This window comes from Bos indicus, chromosome 13, assembly GCF_029378745.1.
Source record: "Bos indicus isolate NIAB-ARS_2022 breed Sahiwal x Tharparkar chromosome 13, NIAB-ARS_B.indTharparkar_mat_pri_1.0, whole genome shotgun sequence".
Lineage (NCBI taxonomy): Eukaryota > Metazoa > Chordata > Mammalia > Artiodactyla > Bovidae > Bos > Bos indicus.
In genome coordinates, this window is record NC_091772.1 from 64,077,257 (window position 1) to 64,096,931 (window position 19,675).

Consider the following 19,675-nt stretch of genomic DNA (forward strand, 5'->3'; position numbering starts at 1 on the left):
CTAAGCTTCAAAGCATGGATGGGACAGGCATTCCAACATGACTACCATCACCTTGGAACAATGTTCAGTTTAAGTGTACAGGCCTGTACACCCCAATCCACTTCTAAAGTAGGCCCCAGCTTTCCATCTTTTCTTGGCTAGCAGTTATCTACAGAGTGGCTCTAATTTAGGCATCTCTTAACTGTCTCAGCTGCCAGATTAGTTCTTTCTGGTGCACTGTAAATGACATCTGTAGTATCCTGAGGCTCTGGGTTCAGGCCAGATTTCCAAAAATCTGGTTGTGTGACATGTCTAAAGGGCAACACTTATTTTCCTGCTTTAAAGATAACTACATACCTTATTCTATAGCCTGGATAATCCTGATCCTTTGGGAAAATACACAAAATTGAGGGGAAGCAGACTTCCTCACAGAACTCCAGGAATCTTCCACGTTATGCTTCCTTCCAAACAAGTTTTTGCCTAGGAGATGATTCCCAGGGAGGGAGAAGGAAGCTGTTGGTTCCACTTCTGCATCCAAAGTGGGGATACCCACAGGACCCTGACTGTGGTATACATGGTATGTCTGGAGAGGAAAGAAGGCCCCTCCCAACCTCTCCCCTATCTGGCAGGCTTGAGGTAAGGTGATGTCTACATCTCTGCTTTGCCTGTACTTGATCTGCAGATTTGTGGCCTCCTCTAGGAACTCTTGTGAGGCATTTGAATTGTGACCCAGAAACGTGACCCAGAAACAGCTGAGCTCTTGCATCACAATCTGCCCTGGTCTTCAGGCTGGTATCCTAATGGTGTGTGACTGTTTCGCAGCAGCCCTGTTGATATCAGGCACTTGGCCAAGATCCCAGCTCTTGTCTAACTCGAGCTACTTAAGCTCAGTACACTTTCTGAGAAGATGATACCCTCCCTCAGCTCTGGGCGTTTGCACACGCTTTACCTTTTACTTGGATGATGCTTCTTCGTTCTCAGTCTCAGTTTAAACATCATTTTCTCCAGAAAGCCTACACTGACTTGACAGAAGAACAAAGCATACCAGGTATTGGGTTGACCAAAAAGTTCCTTTGGTTTTTAAGTAAAAATAAAAAACATATTTTTCATTTTCACCAAAGTATTCACTGTTTCGTTCTACTATCTTCCGCCTTTTTTCAGCCAACTTTATCATCCCATCTTCCCAAAACTTCTTATTTTTTTGAGCAAAGAACTCTCCCAGGTACCTTCTACAGTCTTCCAGGGAAAGGAAACTTTTTCCATTAAGAGAATTTTGTAAAGACCAAAATGAATAGAAATCTGAAGGTGTGATGTCTGGTGAATACAGCAGATGAGTGAGAATTTCCCAGCCAAGCTGTAACACTTTTTGCCTGGTCATCAAAGAAACATGGGGTCTTGTGTTATCCTACTGGAAAATTATGTGTTTTTGTTGACTAATTCCAGAGACTTTTCGTCAAGTGCTGCTTTCAGTTGGTCTAACCGGGAGTAGTACTTGTTGGAATTAATTGTTTGGTTTTTTGAAAAGAGCTCCTAATAGAGGACTCTCTTCCAATCCCACCACATACAACATCACTTACTTTGGATGAAGACCTGCCTTTGATGTGGTTGGTGGTGGTTCACGTCACTTGCCCTATGATCTCTTCTGTCCACATTATTGTACAGTTTCCACTTTTCATTGCCCATCACAATTTATTTTAAAAATGGAACACATTCATTACATTTAAATAGAAAATCACATGCAGAAATATGGTCAAGAAGGTTTTTTTTGCTTATGTGGGATCCAAACATAAAAGTGATTAACATAAACAAGCTGGTGCAAATGATTTTCAAGGCTTGATCTGGATATTTTGAGTATTCAGCTATCTCCTGCATGGTATAACATTGACTAGTCTCAATTAATGTCTCGATTCGATCGCTATCAATTTCAACGGGTCTACCCAGCCATGGAGAATCGTCCAGCAAGAAAACTCCAGCACAAAACTTTGCAAACCACTTTTTACATGTTTGATCAGTCAGAGTAGCTTCTCCGTACACTGCACAGATCTTTGTTTTGCACTTCACTTGTGCTTTTACCTCTCTTGAAATAATAAAGCATAGTATGTAGAAAATGTTCCCTGTTTTCTTCCATCTTCAATACTAAAATGGCTACACATAAAAATCACCAATTTTGATAAGTTTTTTAAAATACACACTGATAATGATAGCTGTCACAATACAATACAAGAAAATTGTTTTAAATGAAGTTAAAAACAACTAAGCACTACTAGAGCTATCTTATGGAAAACAAACAAATGAACTTTTTGGCCAACCCAATAAATACCTCTACAGTACTACATAACGTTGCTATCATGAGAGCACCATAGCAAAATATTTCTTGATAGCTTATAATCGATGTGACAAAGACTATATGTTTTTTCACTGTTACATCCCCAGAGCCTGACATGCAGTAAGTACTTAATATATAGTTGATAGATGGTTATTAACATAATAATTACTTATTGGATACTCTTGCACTTAGGCACCACAGTAAGCACCAGGCATACCGTGGTGAGCAAAACCAGACATTTGCTGCCCTAACGGAATATGTATATTAACTACTTACCACATAAATTGACATAAGTTACAACTGTGGTGTTACGAAGGAGAACATGGTGCTATGATTCCACATAGCAAGGACAACTGAGTTAAGATAAGCAGAAAGAGTGAGAAGTTAATGAGGAAAAAAAGGAAGAAAGAGAGACTACTCCCCACAATAGGCATCACATATACCCAGGCTGTGATGAGAGGATGGCATGTCCAAGTTACTAAGGGAAGTCAAATGAGCTGGGAGAGGTTGACAGGGGCCAGACCAGACAGGACCTGTGGTTCATGCTGACGCTTTTAGACTTTAATCCCAATTATAATGGTAAACCATTAAAAGGTTTAAAGCTAGGGTAGCAGGGAAAAGTGGATGAACTTGAGTCATCTGAGAGAAAATCAGTAGCTTTCTGAGATACATGTGAGGGTGAAGGACAGAGGTGTCAAGCAGGACATGCCTAATGGAAAGACAGATGGGACGAGGGGACCAACAGCAAAGGACCTGGCATCAGGAGTGAAAAATCACATCTGTTTTCAGACATGTTGAGTTTGTGGTCCTGTTAAGAATGTATGTGCAATTATCTAAGATCTCTAGAGGTCAGTACTAGAAAAAAAAAATGTATGAGTCATCTGTGAAAGGTTGTAACTAAAGAAGGGAGGCATGAATGAGATTACCTGGGGAGAAAATCTAAGTTGAAGAGAAAAGGTGACTCAGGATTAAAGTTTGAGTAGGCCAACATCTACTGCACGGGTACAGAATCTGAGAAGGAATAGTCAGAAGACTACTGAGAGCTCTGGGTCACAGAAACCAAGAGCAGAGTTCATTTAAAGGAAAGACAGCAGTCAACAGAGAAGAGAAAACTGATTGTGTCAGGTTCTCGAGAAGCTCGGAGAAGATGGGATCAAGAAGGCACTGGCCTTTGGCCTGAAGGAGGGACAGTTACTCTATTACGGCACGAGCAAAGGAGGACACTGGTAGATTTATGTCCTGGTAGTGAGAGCTCTCTGTGAAGAGGTGAAAGTCTCTGCTGAAAGAGAGGACATAAAATAGGAGCCAGAGGTTTAAAAAGAGTAGAGAAAAGGAAAACAAGTTGACCACAGAAACATGAGAAAGACAAAGGAGCCATACTGAGGACCTGTCTGAAGCGACGATCATGAAGCAACCTGCCCTGTTATGTGCTTGCTGCTCTGGTACATACACTGCAAACACACAGTTAAATGAACTAACAAATAAAGGAAGGACCCACTAAGCAGCAGAAGTCAAAGCAACTTGAAAATGTAAGGAATACAAGCAAAGATGAAGGGCAAAGGCCGCTGAGCTGTGCTAAGAACCCTGTTCTTCTATGTGACCCAGAAACAGCATCCACAGCCCACTGCTAACCTTTAGTAGAGCTGGAGGCTGAAGCAGGCCGAGAGGATCGCTTTCGATGTCCGTTTTCCACACTTTCAGAAGCCACAGCTGGCTCGTCAGTGCGCGAGTTTCTTCGGCTTGGAGTTTTGGACTTTTCAATTATCTCTTTGGGCTCACTGCTAACAGAGGGAAGCACAAAGTCCAAAGAGGTGAGGGAATCAAGTCACACAAAAAATAAAGATTAACAGTTTCATTCACAAGGTAGGAGATTAAGAACTATATAATCATTCTGAGGAGACAATGTTCCAGTCTGGGACAATAATCACAGTTACACTCTAATGTTACTGACAATTTAAAAGTGAGTCCATCGTGCATCATCTCACCCTCTCCCTCTCCCACAGAGTCCAAAAGATGGGGAGGGAGGAGGGAGGAGGGTTCGGGATGGGGAACACATGTATGCCTGTGGTGGATTCATTTCGATACATGGCAGAACCAATACAATATTGTAAAGTTTAAAAATAAGATAAAATTAAAAAAAATAAAAGTGAGTCCAGCTTGTTAGATTAGTAAAAATAAAATAAATTTAAGCATAATAATAGCGAGATTGTGGAAAACAGGTAAAAGACATTAAGAACTTGGAACAAACATCATCAAACTTCCTCACCCATTTTACTAAGATGAGGATACTTCCCTTCAAAAGTTAATAGCACCAGGTTCGATGCATGATACAGGATGCTCGGGGCTGGTGCACTGGGATGACCCAGAGGGATGGTAGGGAGAGGGCGATGGGAGGGGGGTTCAGGATGGGGAACACATGTATACCTGTGGCGGATTCATGTCAGTGTATGGCAAAACCAATACAATATTGTAGAGTAAAAAAAAAAAAGTTAATAGCACCTAAAATCTAGGAAATGAATAACATACACTGACATTTGCTATGAGTTAGATAGATAATGGCATGTAATATGCCATAAGTCACATTGGAGAATTTATAGGAGAATATATTTACAATACACTGCTGGGTATATTCAGAGAAGGCAATGGCAGCTCACTCCAGTACTCTTGCCTGGAAAATCCCATGGACGGAGGAGCCTGGTGGGCTGCAGTCCATGGGGTCGCTAAGAGTCGGGCACAACTGAGTGACTTCACTTTCACTTTTTACTTTCATGCATTGGAGAAGGAAATGGCAACCCACTCCAGTATTCTTGCCTGGAGAATCCCAGGGACAGAGGAGCCTGGTGGGCTGCCGTCTATGGGGTCGCACAGAGTTGGACACGACTGAAGCGACTTAGCAGCAGCAGCAGCAGCTGCGTATATTGATTGCTCCAATCCCCCTTTTAGTACATGAAGATTAAAAAATAGTAACATCCAGTATTACTGAGGGTATAGGGACAAAAACTCATGATGGAGTGTAAACTGCGCAACCCAATGATTCTCAACGGGCCAGTTTTGCCTCTTAGGGACAGCGGCGATGTCTGGAGACATTTCTGACTGTTATGACTGGGGGATGCCACTAAACATCCTGTAATGCATGAAGCAGCACCCTCCCCCACACTCCACACAGAATTATCTGATCCAGTCAGTAATGCTGAGGCTGAGACACCCTGGTGTAATCCTCTGGCTCAGCAATTCTGTTTCTAGGTGTCTAAGGAAACAAATCTTTTTACAGAGCTCTGATTACACACAAGGATGCCAAAGCATTTTATTCATATTGATGAAGACAGAAGACCGAGATGCTTAACAACGATAGCAGATTAGTTAACTAAATCATGGCACATCTAAATGGAGCTATAAAAATCATGCTATAGAAGGTTAATAATAAAAACTGTTCATAATGCATCATAATAGGGGAATAAAGCTATCACCATTACGAACAGTATAATCTCATTTTCATTGTAACATATATTGAGTATATATGTAACACATATGAATGGGTGTGACATTTATATGTGTGTATACAACATATAAGATTTATATATGGATATAATACTACATATTAGATGTATACAAATACTGTAGTATATATTAATATATACCATCCTTGGAGAGTTTTAACTCTATCTGTACATACTCTGTGAAGAGGACTAGAAGAACTAAAATATACACCATAAATACTGCTGAATTGTAGGAATACTGGCTAACGGATAACATTCTTCTTCATAATTCTCTGATCTGAATTTCAATTTATCTTTAGTAAACTCTCACTACTTTCACAGTTCAAAAAAATTCATGTTAAAGTCATTAGGAAAAAAAAAGTTGATTACATTTACTTATAAGACATGGAACCGAAACAAACGGAATGCAACAAAAACAAAACAAAAAACCAGTCAAAAGGATGCCTCTTCTGAGAAGTCTTCCATGACCTCAGTCCCCAAGAGGAGTTGCCCCTTCTGCCTTTTGGGTTCAGAGTCTGTGTCTGGCATTCTAGAGCACCCATCGGGCTCTACAGCATGTTTTTAGTGTCTTGTGTCTTCCACTACAATGTAAGCTTCTTAACCATGGCCTGTCAACTATCCATACCCCTCCACTGCTTACTCCTGCCAGAGGACCCTTTGCCTGGCAATCCGGCCACAGAGTTCATTACCCTAGCTTTACTTTTAACAACTGCCCGGCAAGCCAAGGCAAGTCAAATAGGAGGCTGGGCTGGCACTGCAAGTCAGGGGGATGTACATACCCTTTTAGAAATGGTGTGTAAGGATGGCTTTCTGACTAGGAGTCCAGAAAAGGGTCAAAGACTCTAAGGAAGAGGATTCCTAATGGAGGTGCCTCTTTCTCCTGCTAAAACAAAAGCCTCAGCAATACTGTCCTGGTGTTTATAGGGTCAATGGTCAGGCGACTCAGGGAACAAACACCTATAAGGTATCTTTGGTCTGATTATCTCTTCCCTAGCCATCCAGTTGGTGTATACTTTGAAAAATGCAAATGAATTCAAACATAAGCCCGATCCAAATGAAACTAGACAGGCAGAGTGGTGGTGTAGGAATAGCAATGAATCTGGAGTCAGAAGAACAGGGGTCGAGTCTCACCTATGCATTTACTGGCCATGATATTTAGCTTTATGCTTCAGATTCTTGATCTATAAATTCCCATCTTATCTGCTGCAATACATTAAGTGTGAGAGCTCTGGAGTCAGAAAGCCTGAGTTTGAATCTCAGCTTCACCACTTACTAAACCTGTAGTTCTGGGTGATTTAGTTAACCTCTCTGAACTTTAGGTGCCTTATATGTAAGACAGAATTTTCTTTTCTAATAGATACTGTGAAAATTAAATGTGATAATACATCTAGGGAGCTTTTAGCCCAGCATATGACATGGTATAGCATTCAAATAAATGTTGGCTATTATTACCATCTCACAGGGTAGATATGATGATTAAATGAGAAAATGACTGTGAAGCTGTTTTACAATCTACGTTGATACAGAGCATGAAAAATTCTTTAAAATGCTGTCTAGTACATCCCTACACTAAAAAAGGAATGACTTTTTTTAATACAATAATACTCCCCTCCATGGGGTTAGTGAGGTCGAAGCTACAGTTGTATTTCATCTTGTTAGGTTATGTGGGACAGCACAGTATAAAAGACAAAGCGTGAGTTTTGTGGTCAGAGCCCATCTGCCTTTCTCTCACTTGAGGATCAAACAGCTACACTTAGAAGGCATTGTAAGGAGTACTATTAACGATAATGATGGCAACAATTCCTATATACTGAATACTTACTATTTACTCACTATGCTGAGTGCTGAAAAATGTTATGTGATTCAGTTTCAAAACAACCACAAAAGGCAGAAAACTGGCCACCAAGTTTTATTCAAAGAAATGTTACCTCTGAGAGGCTGGTACTCATGACAGCTCCCTACTTGAGCAGGAAAAAAAACTGGTACAAAGAGTAAAGGAAAAGGCCAAGGTGAGGAGACGTTTAAAGGCTGAGAAAGCTGATACCTTTCAAAGAGGCTTATGCCATATTCATGCTAAGTCTGTAGAAATGATCATCTTACCTTTGTCCAGAGACTATGGCAGCATTTGCCTCGAGTTCTGTTAAAAATACAAAGGACAGAAATGAGATGTAGGAACTTCTCGTGTATATGTCCACTGGGAGAGGCTAGGTATCTGTGGGAATTCTAAATGCCCTGTTTAGGCTGTCGTGTCTCCAAGCATGGCAGGATCCTCACCCTAATGCAGTATAGAGACAGAGCTGGCATGGACACGACTCGACTGTCTGGGGCATAAGACACTAACTCACTCTATTTTTACTTCTACTCCATACTGTGAAATAATCCCGTTTGGATCAACACAACTAAATTCACACTCCCTGTTTCATATTTCATCTAGCTAACTAGGTTAGTAAAACAATCCTCTTCCTCTCATGTAGAAAGCTTCCCTCCTGACATATTTTTTAAACAGTAATCTTCAAATATGTCTTAAATATCCATTAAGGATGTATTCTTCTCCAAAGGATTTCCCCACTGAATTTTAGAGGGGAGACTGCTTTACTCTAAGGTATCACCTACAACCCCATTATGTCCCTCTCTTCCCCAACCTCTCAGCAGTGCCCTCTAAAAACGGAAACCCTCAGTAATTTGTCTAGCTGGGTTTTGCTTAAACGAGTGTGCTATGGATTTACCAGGCGCTTCTTTCTTAGCACCGGCAGAAGAACACCCTCGTCCTCCATTGCCCACCTTTAGGTAGTCTCACCTTTTCCAAAAGACCATCCCTGATGCACCTGGTCTCCAACAGTCCTTTCCCCATCCCCCACTTTCAGGGAATTCAGCCCCTCAGACTCAGTGTACATGTCTAACCTACCCTACTTACTACAGAATAAACTCCTTGAAAGCAATGACGTCAGAGGGCCTTGGTCATTTTGACCTCATTGCCTGTTAGCCATGTGACCTTGGGCAGATTTTCTGACCTCTCTGTCCTTAATGCCTCACCTGAAAAGACGGGGATAACCACTTTACCCACTTCAAAGTTAAAAGATCCGTCTTTTGGAGAAAAAAGGTGGGTCAGGAGATGGAATTCTCTTCCCCTTTCTAGTTGCTCCTTTTCTCACCAAAAATGAGTTTAACTATCTATTTGCTCCATTCCTATCCTTCTCAGATATCATGTGGGTAGTTGGGAGCAAAAAATCTGGGTAGTTAAAATTGTTTTTTCTCAACCACTTTTTTCAGAGATCTGGTTTTACTCAAAGAATGTACAATAGAAAGTCCTAGCCATCATATAGGACATAGCACCCTGAGGCAGGTTTTAAAATAATCACAACTTCTACCTTACATTTTAAAAAGTTTTTTATTCATTTATTTATTCGACTGCTCTGTTCTGGTGTGGCTTGTGGCATTTTAGTTCCCTGACCGGGGAATGAACTGGGCTCTCGGCAGTGAGAGTGTGGAGTCCTAACCACTGGACTACCAGGGAATTCCCAATGTTTACCTTACTTTTACTAACTCGGACTCAAAATTAAACATTAAAAAAAAATTCTGTCAAGTATATGAACTGTCTTGTCAGTGAGATCCTAACCTCCTTGTGGAAAGCAGTCATACTTTTTGGGAGGCACTCCTACAATAACCTACAATGCAAAGAGCCAAGCAGGACTAAACTGGAACAAATCTATGCTCTTCATCTGCTCTGGCACTCTAACCTATGAAGGCAGTGTGCTATTATTGCCATCAAGATCCTCATGCATTCAGAGCTGACCCAGCATCTCACAGTAGTTATCTGTCAGATTATCATGGACTCCACCTTCCAGAAACACCATCCGTAGTGCTATTTACAATATCTTGGTCATGGGAAGAAACTTAATGCCATCCAGAGATGACTGAAATGACTCTGACTCTCTGGAGGAGTGGCTACCTCACTGCAGCCTAGGTTTTTGGAACAAGCCTCCACTTCTGTCATGATAGTGCAATTACTATCTTAATGCAATAATGCCTGCCACCCTAGTGAGTTACCATGTGCCAGTCAGTCAGCTGCCAAATACGGGGGCAGGGTCATGGAACAGGGCAAACTGTGCAATGGAAACCACCCTCGGCTGGGTAGCAGACAGACAATGGGCACTGAGATGCCCTTCTTGAGTTCCGTGGCTGACACCAGGAATGCGTCAGAGAGCAAGCTGCTCAAGGGAAAAATAACCTCAAATAGTACTGCACAAGCTGCCACTCAACCGAAGTCTGCCCTAAAGCAAGTTAAGATAGTTTCAGCATTTCCTGGCACATTCACAACAGTAGTGGTTCCTTCACACGCAATCAATTCCACTCGAGAAATTTTTCCAAGATGGGCCTTACCTGGTCTAGGAACAGACCCCTGCAGTGCTGTGGCTGGAGTTTCCTTTGGGACTAAACTCTGTGAAGGAGCTAAGGCAAGAAGTAAAAAAAAAAAAGAAACAGGTCTTTAACTTTCTTTTCTAAACAAAGCAGAAAGCACGGAATCAAGAGCTAAGTAACTGCTGAAATACAAATACTCTTGGAAAGCAGTACTTGAAGTTAACTTTGAAAGTATAGTACATTTCAAAACTGACCTTAAAAATTACTTACTTTAACACTCAGTAACAAAGACTACCGTGAGGAGAGTCTGTTTTTCTGTTTTGTATGTACAAAGATCAAGGAAGGATATAGCCATAAGATAATAGCACCCATAATTTTTGCTTCTTGGAGTCAAGTTCTGTCCAGTATTCTAAAAAAACCCCAAAGCATACTTTGGCAGGCAACCCAAACCTCTTTCAGAGGGACAATTATACCATCCAACCTTAGCATTGGAAAAAAACTGCCTCAATCCTCTAAAGACTACATTCCTTGAGAACTGAAATGAATCATAAAATTTATCTTGTATTTTTCTACAGCACCTGGCAAGTGTGATGGGCATAAAGCAGGTATTCAATTCATATTTAATGAAACAAATCTATTTGATGTTATCTACTTATCTAACAAACAGTTACCAAGAACTTTCTAGGGGCAAGGCTCTGTGCTAGGCACCCTTAGAGACCAAATTACATTCTTCTTGTTCATCAGAAATTGAGTCTAATATTAAAGATATATATACAACTGGCACTCAGGAGTGAACTGTGATGTTAAAATGAAGCAGATTCATAAAGTACAAAGTGCTATGGGAGTTCAAAGCAAGGGAGATAAATTCTAAATTGAGAAATGTGAAGGTACCCTAGAGGCAGAAACATCAGAATTAGGCTTTGAAGGACAAAGAGAACTTGGGCCCCTGAAGAGGAGCGGAACAGAATACACAATGTACTCTAGAATGGAAACTTCTTGGATCATACAGTAAAGATTGAGGGCACAGATATGCCACACGCACTCAAGGTTATGTCCTCCCACCTTGATACTCAAACATCCTAGATAAACATAAGTTTTATCTTCTTGTGCAAATGTGACTCTTGCAGATCTCTCTCTGCTTAGTCAATGATGCATTTGTGTTAAGAATTTATTTTGGATGCTTATATAATACAGCTTAAAACTATACCTTTTATTTTTCACTCCAGTATTGGTTTCTCACACTTTTAAGATAAAATCACAAAAGGCCTTTGAAATAGAATGGAAATAATCTTATCTAAATTTGAGAGGTTTCTTTCCAGCTACTGGTTTATCTCCCTAACACTCATGTATTTCTCTAGGATTATATAGGACCCTGATAAAATATTGTCTAAATCATTATCCTCTTGGTACCAAAGGGGAAAGTTATCTGAAAGGAAGTAGAATGGAAACATTTAATAGTGGAAAACATGTTTATGTCACTTTTTTTTTTTTTTAATTCTTTTAAAAAGTTTTAGAAGGTTTGAAAAATTCTTAGGGCTCACCTACACCAACAGAACTAGAACCAGAAATTTATTAATATAGTACCCAGCTCTACGAAGTCTTTCTCCTCCAAGGACAGAGAACCCCTTAAAGGCCTTTATCCCTCCCTGCATCTCTGGTATTGAAGTGAACAGGTAGAGAGAATTAGCCTTTCCTGGGCTCTGTGGGAGGCAGCATGCTGGCCTGTAGGCTAAGCCCCTCAATGAATCTTTTTATCAATTCTGGGAGGTAGGAATTATTGACACAATCTCAGTTTACAGGTGAAGTCCATAGCTTATAAGAGGTTAAGGGATTTATCCAACCATGATTGGTATCAGTGGAGCTAGAACTTGAACTATGATCCTGTCCTGAAGCTTGTGTTCTTTCCGCCCCTCCAAGCATTTTAGCTGCATAAACAAGATAGGTGCTCTTGGCTGGCCTAAAATACAGCAAAGGTCCTTCGAGCTTTGGCAGTTTTTGACTGATTCTACTGTGGGGAAACTGAGCTTCTGTACCACTTAAACCTCACAGGAGGAGGAACATTATGTGTGTGTGTAGGGGTGGGGAGGTGGCGTGGGGTGGTGGTGAGGGGGATGTCAAGAGAAGGAAGGGAAACGTAAGGACACCTATGTTTCCTGTGATGTAGCCCACCTTACCAGTACATAGGAAATAATCTGGACTAGAAATACATCAATGGGATGGTCTAATTTTCAAAGAGACTTCATCAAAAAGAAACTGGTAATAAAAAATACTTATTACTGAATGATTACTATATTCTAGCCCTGTGCTAAGCATGTTATATACAGTATCTCATTGAATTTTTGCAATTACTACTGTCCCTATATGACAAAGGAGGAAACTCAAGTTTGGAGTAAAGTAACCTGCCTAAGATCAAACAGCTGGTAAATGTTGGTTGGCATTGTGATACCTCCTTCCATGTCTATTATCATGAAACCTGGTTTTCTGGAAAGCTCTCCTCTAGCCAGTCAGAAGGAAAGAATTCCTGGGAGACAGTACAATGAGGAAGGGGCTATGAGAAACCTGCTCTGAACAGATGAAAGCAAGTCTTTACCACGCTAAGAACCTGCAGGAGCTGCTGTTCACCGTTAAGAGACAAGGTTAAATTGGACGCTCACATATAGACTTTGAACGATTGAACTCTGAGCTTCCCACCTGTAGGATGAGATGAGGGTTACCTGACATGGTTGGTATGAAGATGAGGTAACGTATGTAAAAATGCCTCTTTGTAAAATGAAAAATTTTATAAAAATATAAGGTATATCATTATTCTAGGAGTTGAGAGAGAACCATATTAGTAATGTAAACAACATGGGAATCTAAATAGGAAGTATATTTCCCAATGTACTTCAAATAAATGGAACTACCGCTATAACCATTTAGCCCACTCTTCTTCCTCCAAGTAGAAAAGGAGCCAAGCTTTCTCTGGTGGGATAGGTCATCAAAAATTGACACAAGATGATGCCAGGTATCAAGTACATACCTATGCTGGGCAGAAGCTCTGGATGAGATCCCACCTTCTCCTCCACTAGGCCACCTGCAAGTGGCTCAGATGCTATGCCAACATGATTGCTTTTTGTGGTCGGCGCCGCGGAGATGAGTTCAGAGGGTACCAGAGCGGTTACTATTGACCGTACATTGGTGGGGAGAGTACTGCTAGGTAAGCTGGGTCCTGCTGAGGCGGAGCCCGGGCCCACAGGGCTAGAGGTCATTTTTAGCAGAGTGGGTGCTGGGGGAGTTGGGGTTTTACTGTCCAGCTCTGTGCATAACTGCTCTGTTCCCAAGAGCCCTGGAGCTGGGGTCTCTAGCCCTTGGCCTTCAGTCTCTCCATCAGCACCATACTGCTCTTCCCCTTTCTCGAGGGAGCCTGTAACTTTTTTACATGCCTTGGTCAGCAAAATCTGGCCGATTTTGTCCACTTTTCCTTTGCCCTTACTAGATGAGACTGGGCTTCGCCGGTTGACAGAGGAGCCTGGACTATTGGTCAAAAGGGGAGAAACCACTGTGGTTGCCTGTGAAGAGGGCAGAGTGCTTTGATCTGCTGAAGTGCTCACCTGAGGGCTAGTCTCATCTGGATTCAGTTCTTTTACTTGCTGGACAGGGGGGTGAGGAGGAACAACTGGAGAAGTCGTACAAGGCGGGGAAGGAAGCTGAACAGGGGTGGCTCGTGAGTTAAGGACCAAGGGTCGACCTGTCTGTATGTTTGGAGCAGGACTGCTGGTGGGGGCATTAGGCAGCACAGGAGCAGAAGAAAATTTTATATTCTGAGGTATGTGTAAAGGGCCAACAACTGCAACGGAGGGAGGCATCAAGCCAGAGTTGGTTGTCAGCGGGGCTGTAGGAATTGTGCTTGGCTGTGATCCTTTCATAACCTGAATTATTGAGGATGAATTGATAAAGACAGGCGTAATGAACTGAGGCCGGGCATTTGACTGAGCAGCTGACTGTCCCTCAGAAACCATAACCTTGTTACCCACATTGGGCATTGTGACAACTGTTGACATTAACGCAGACTGCAGGTGAGTTGGCAGAGCTGCTGATGTGTTCGCTGAAGTTGTGATGGGATTGGAAGTCACGAAAACAGTTATCTGATTTGGGGGCAAAGGAGTAGAAATGGAGGAAGAGCTGACAGGTCTTGACATTACTTGAGGGATGCTTGGGGTGACATTAGAACTGACCTCACTCAATTCTGGATGCACAAGGGTTGAACACGGCTCGTTACTGTGAGGTAAATTTAGGGAACTGGAGGGTTCTTTAGAAGACGGATCCTGCAGGGAGGGAATGACAGATGCTTTTTTTGGGTCCTCTCCAGACACTCCTGGAGGTGTTACTTCCAGATCTGTAAGCCCGGGGGGTTTAATGGTTACGTTAGGAGCTCCAGAGTTGTCAAGAAGTTGACTTAGCGATGTTGGTGCTTCCCTCATAGCAGGAGACACCAAATTTTTGTTCTCTTCGACACTGGGAGGTTTGTTAGGTTCCAAAGACTGCCCATCCTTTTTGCATTGATCTTCAGGGACAACCATTTTCACTTCTTGGGGAGGGACTGCTTTTAGCTCAATGTTTACCTGCTCCTTCCTAACCTGGGAATTCTGGCAATCACTGTCCTGTGGCATATTCAAGCTGTCCTTGTTATCCTCCAGAACACCCCCTATCGTGGCCACAGGCATGGTAGGATTCTGAGGATTCAGCCCACTGTTGTTAGGGAAGCTCCCAGGTACAGGCGGATTGGCCAAAGGAGTAGGACTGACCAATACATTTCTTGGCAACTCTACATTTTGCAACAAGGTTGCATTTGTTTGAGAGGCAAGTGTAAGTTTAGGGGCTTTTGAATTCTGTCTCCCAGGACTTGGGGTGGTTTTCCTACTTGACCCAGGACTAGACCTGCGGCTGTTGCTTGGACTTGCCCGTTTTGGTGCTCCAGAATTAGACTGCTTTCCAGAATTCACCACCACAGAATCTAATTTGTGAGTCTGTGGGGCAGCAAAATTGGAAGGATTATTCATGGTAAGGTTTGAAGGTGCTTGCCCGATGGCCTTCAAAGTTGTCGGATTTAGGCCCTGTTGATCAAAGCCCCTGTTTAAATTTGGCCTGGGAGGTAAAGGAATATTAATCTGTGGAGGGAAGAGTCCTGCTATGGAGGCATTGAGTCTTTCTGGTGATAGACTGATTTCTGAAGGTTCCGTGCTGGGAGGGCGGTTGTTGGGTGTCTGAGGATAATAGGGTCTGGGGCTGGCTCTGTTGGGTGTTTTAGGCCTAGACGTTTGGGTGGGTGCAGCCACATTTGGAAAGTGGTGGCCATGAGAGCTGGGCAGGGAATTTACAGGAGGTTGCTGGGGAGTTGCACCTTGAGCTGCTGAAAGCGGTGATGGTCCAGGTTTTGGCCCTGTCATCACTAACTGACTCTGGGAGACCACTAAATGTGAAGGCATGTTATTTGGGCCTCCTGAGACGGACGGTCCTTCACTGCCACTTGCTTCTGGGAGCGAGGACATCTCCCCCAGCGGTGAGCTGGCAGGGTTCTGGGGGTTCTCCTGGTACATCATTTTCCTTGAAGTGCTTCCCAGAGGAGTATTCACAGGCATTGGCATTCTCTGCTTGTCAGGTGATGGTGGCACCGAGGCAGGGCCTTGCAAACTGACCATGACAGGCACGCTGCCACTCGGCTGCATGGGCATTCTCTGGGAGTCTGGGTTCAGTGGGCCCCTGGGGGGGTGGACATTCTGGGAGACCGGAAGCCTAACGGATTTGGGGTCCTGCTGCATCATGAGCATCATCATCATTTGTTGCTGCTGCTGCTGTTGCTGCTGCTGCTGCTGAGACTGTGGCTGACTGGGAGGTGGCTGCGGCTGCTGCGGTGGCGGCTGTGCTGGGGGTGCCACATGCTGCACGAGCTGAGGAGGCAGCTGCTGAAGTGGCCTCTGTTCAACTGGTTGAGAAGGATAACCTAAAACGAGCCCCCAAAATCAGGGAAGTTAGATTTTCAGCAAGAAAAGCTTTGCGACCTTTAGGGTATGGCCAAGCAATACTCATCTAGGTGGCACAAATAGCTCAGGCATGCCCGTTCCCAGGGGGGTAAGGGGCGGCCCCTCCTTCTCTGGCATAAGCAAAGAGGCACGCTGCTTCAGGAAGCAAAAAGCAAAGCATCGAGAACCTGGAGCTCCTCAGTCTTCAGGGTCTGCATGAGGCATCACTGTACTAAGACTCTAACAGGCACTGTGCTACGCACTGAGACTGGCCAAGTCTATGCCAGCCTCACATTCAGACGAAATGAGGCCCACTCCATCCACAGCACAGGTGACCACCCAGTACTGGGCTCTCATGCAGGCATAATCAACACTTCACTGGATTTGTGAATGAAGCATTTAAGATTCACTTTTTTTCTTTTAGCACAGATTAATTTTTTTTAAAGACTTGGTTTTGTTGAAAATACCAGCATCGAAGATAGCCTTTTTATTCTTTCAACAGAAGTAAAATATAAAGTTCTAGGGTTCAATTCCTTAAGAAAGAAGGATTTAAAATCACTTCAATCCATTGGCTTCACACACCATGCTGCACCCTCCAGGCTCGCTTCTTTGGGAAACCCAGTGAATTAAACTGTCCCTCCAACATAAGTCAGTTTAATAAATAGTAGGAGCTAAATAGAAGCTGATACACACACTGAAAATAAAATGAGGGCACTGAAGTTCTTTTTACAAATGCTAATTTCCATTTACTTTTTTACATGTCAAACTGTATTTGGAGAAATATTGTCTTTGAATCCATAAGTGGAGAATAAGTAAGCAAGAAGCATAGCCCTCAGGAATAAAAAATAATTTTGGGAAAAGAAGTCTGAGGACAATGCCTTATAGATTCCCAGAAGGCAACATCTCAAATGATTCTTTCTTTTGTGAAGATTTCATTTGGCATTTTAGAACCAAAACCTTACATAATCAGCAGAAAGGGCCACGAATAAAGGTGGTTCAATGGTAGAAAGTGGACATATAGCTGGGATACAATTTTACAAACTAGATTTATTTCATTGTTACATGAAAAATATATTAGGAAAGTTTTACGAAGGCACAGGCATAAGGACAGCTGGCTCTAGTGGTCAGAAGTGCCGGCTCCAGATTTTCACAGAGCAGCTATCAAATGCTATTGATCCATAGGTTCACACCCTGTGTTTAATAGCTAATCAATGTCTTCTGGCCAATGACAGACATGACACCAATGAGTACAATGTTTTCTTTTTTAATTATTTACTTATTTGGCTGCCCTGGGTCTTAGTTGTGGCATGTGAGATCTAGTTACCTGACTAGGGAACAAACCTGGGCCTCCTGTACTGGGTCCAGTCTTAGCCACTGGACCACCAGGGAAGTCCTCAGGATCCACTTTCGAAGTTTTTTTTTTTTTTTTTAATCCTTTTTTGTTTTAGGCCTAACTGACTTCTTTACATTTATAATGCCAACAACATATGGCATTCCTATAGGTTTAATTCAGGTTCCCATGTGAAGAAAAGTGTTAATTTCTGTAGAAATTACACAGCCCCTTGATGTCAGGGCTATGACACAAATGCCTTCGTCTTTAAAATTAGGGCACCAAACAACATAAATACCAAAGAGAGCAGCATAGACAATACAGCAGCCTCTTGAAAGTAACAGTTAAGGGCATGGCTGCTATAAAGGTTCCAGAAGCTGGAGGCAGCAGTCCAAAGAGCACTAATGGTAAGAAGATAGGCTGGGGCTGTGGTGACAGAATGGTGGAGAGGCACAGCCAGGACACACACAGTGCATATAACATAATCAAAACCCAAATTTATTAATTAAAAGATGAAAATTCATATGCCTTTAGGGGCCAGACTGGTAAAGAAGAGAAGTGGGTTGCTATAAGACAGTAGTAGTTCTGTGGACAGAGCCAAACTGCAGAGCTGATGCTATACCTAAATCAGGTAGATGCCTAAATCAGGCATCTAAAATCAGGTTTCTGTTTGCTTTCAGATTCTGCATGACAATTCAAATACACTTCAGGCCAAATTCAGCCTATAGGCTCCCAGTTTGCAAACTGTAGAAAGGAAGCAATAACGTGTGTGAGAACCTCCGGGATTTATAGAATTCAGATGTGTCTGAGGGAAGAAGGTGCCTTTCTGTTCATAATGCCTCTGGACATACCCACCAAAGACTGGTGACCTCCCAGCCTCAACTGTGCTGCTGCAATTCACCGATGGGAAGTGTGGTGTGCCCAATTTGCAATCAATAACATATAGTACTGACATCATAATGAATTTACTTTCATTCACTTTAATACATAAATTAAGGATACTAAAGTTTATCTCTAAAATAACTTACAAAATCACTTCCACTTATATGCCAAAAAGGAGGTAGAATAACTAGAAAGGAAGAAACAAAACATAATCCTTTGTATACACAGGGAAGTATGGCCTACATGTGATAGGTTTGTGTGTCTTCCTCATAGGGGAATAAAGTTACAAATTACTGCTCAGGCTAATAGTAACCAGGTTTGGAGACATTGTGGCAGCTAGCCTTAGTTCTACAATAGCTAGATTAGAATGAATTAGTTTTAGGAGACTTTTTTCAACATTTTAGAAGATGGTATTATTTTATAATCAGAGGGGGATACAACACAGAGGGCTTCAACAATACTGGTCTTTTTATTATTAACCTGGGTAGGAAGTACATGGAGAAGGCAATGGCACCCCACTCCAGTACTTTTGCCTGGAAAATCCCATGGACGGAGGAACCTGGTGGTCTGCAGTCCATGGGGTTGCTACAGTCAGACACGACTGAGCGATTTCACTTTCACTTTTCACTTTCATGCACTGGAGAAGGAAATGGCAACCCACTCCAGTGTTCTTGCCTGGAGAATCCCAGGGATGGGGAAGCCTGGTGGGCTGCTGTCTATGGGGTCGCACAGAGTCGGACATGACTGAAGCGATTTAGCAGCAGCAGCAGGAAGTACATGAGTGTCTCTTTCACTACTCTTTACATATTTTTTATGTTTAAAGATTCATAATAAAAGCTCTATTAAAAAATCTTATTTTAAACCCTAGTAGTTCTCTGCTTTGAGAAAGCCCCAGTAAGGCTGCAGGAAAGGCAGGCAAGCAGGATTAGAGTGAAAGCATCATTTCATTTAATCTTATTCCATTTTGATGCCAACTAGAACCTTGATACTGACAAGAATAAAGAGGCACTGACTAACTTCAGTTTGATTTTATGAGGACCTAATATAACAAAGACTAATTTGAGCAAAATACACACACAAATACATATACATACACGTGCACATACACTTTCAGAGGTTATATTTGAAACTTTTTACTTACTAACACGTAACAAGGCAAAGTTTCCAAATACTAGACACATTAAATCATTAAAGCAGTCTAGTTAGTAGATAAAATAAAACACTATTGTTTCCTTGAAAAAAAGCCTTATAATGCTGTAAATAAATGATGACAAGCATACAAACTTTAGCCAACATTTTATCA

At 42.2% G+C, this 19,675-nt stretch overlaps 1 protein-coding gene across 16 annotated transcripts in view; it reads right to left on the minus strand.

The window, feature by feature from the left end:
- The window catches only part of NCOA6 (nuclear receptor coactivator 6), a 96,366-nt gene that overhangs the window by 5,016 nt on the left and 71,675 nt on the right, over window positions 1-19,675 (minus strand). For 14 of the 16 annotated variants that reach the window (XM_070801542.1, XM_070801537.1, XM_070801539.1 and 11 more), the window contains 4 exons: window positions 13,181-16,141; window positions 10,183-10,251; window positions 7,903-7,939; window positions 3,938-4,086 (listed from right to left, as the gene is read on the minus strand). In XM_070801542.1, coding sequence (XP_070657643.1) covers window positions 3,938-4,086; window positions 7,903-7,939; window positions 10,183-10,251; window positions 13,181-16,141 — 3,216 coding nt within the window. The remainder of the gene's footprint in view (window positions 1-3,937; window positions 4,087-7,902; window positions 7,940-10,182; window positions 10,252-13,180; window positions 16,142-19,675) is intronic. The other 2 variants (XM_070801543.1, XM_070801550.1) reach the window with 2 other exon arrangements.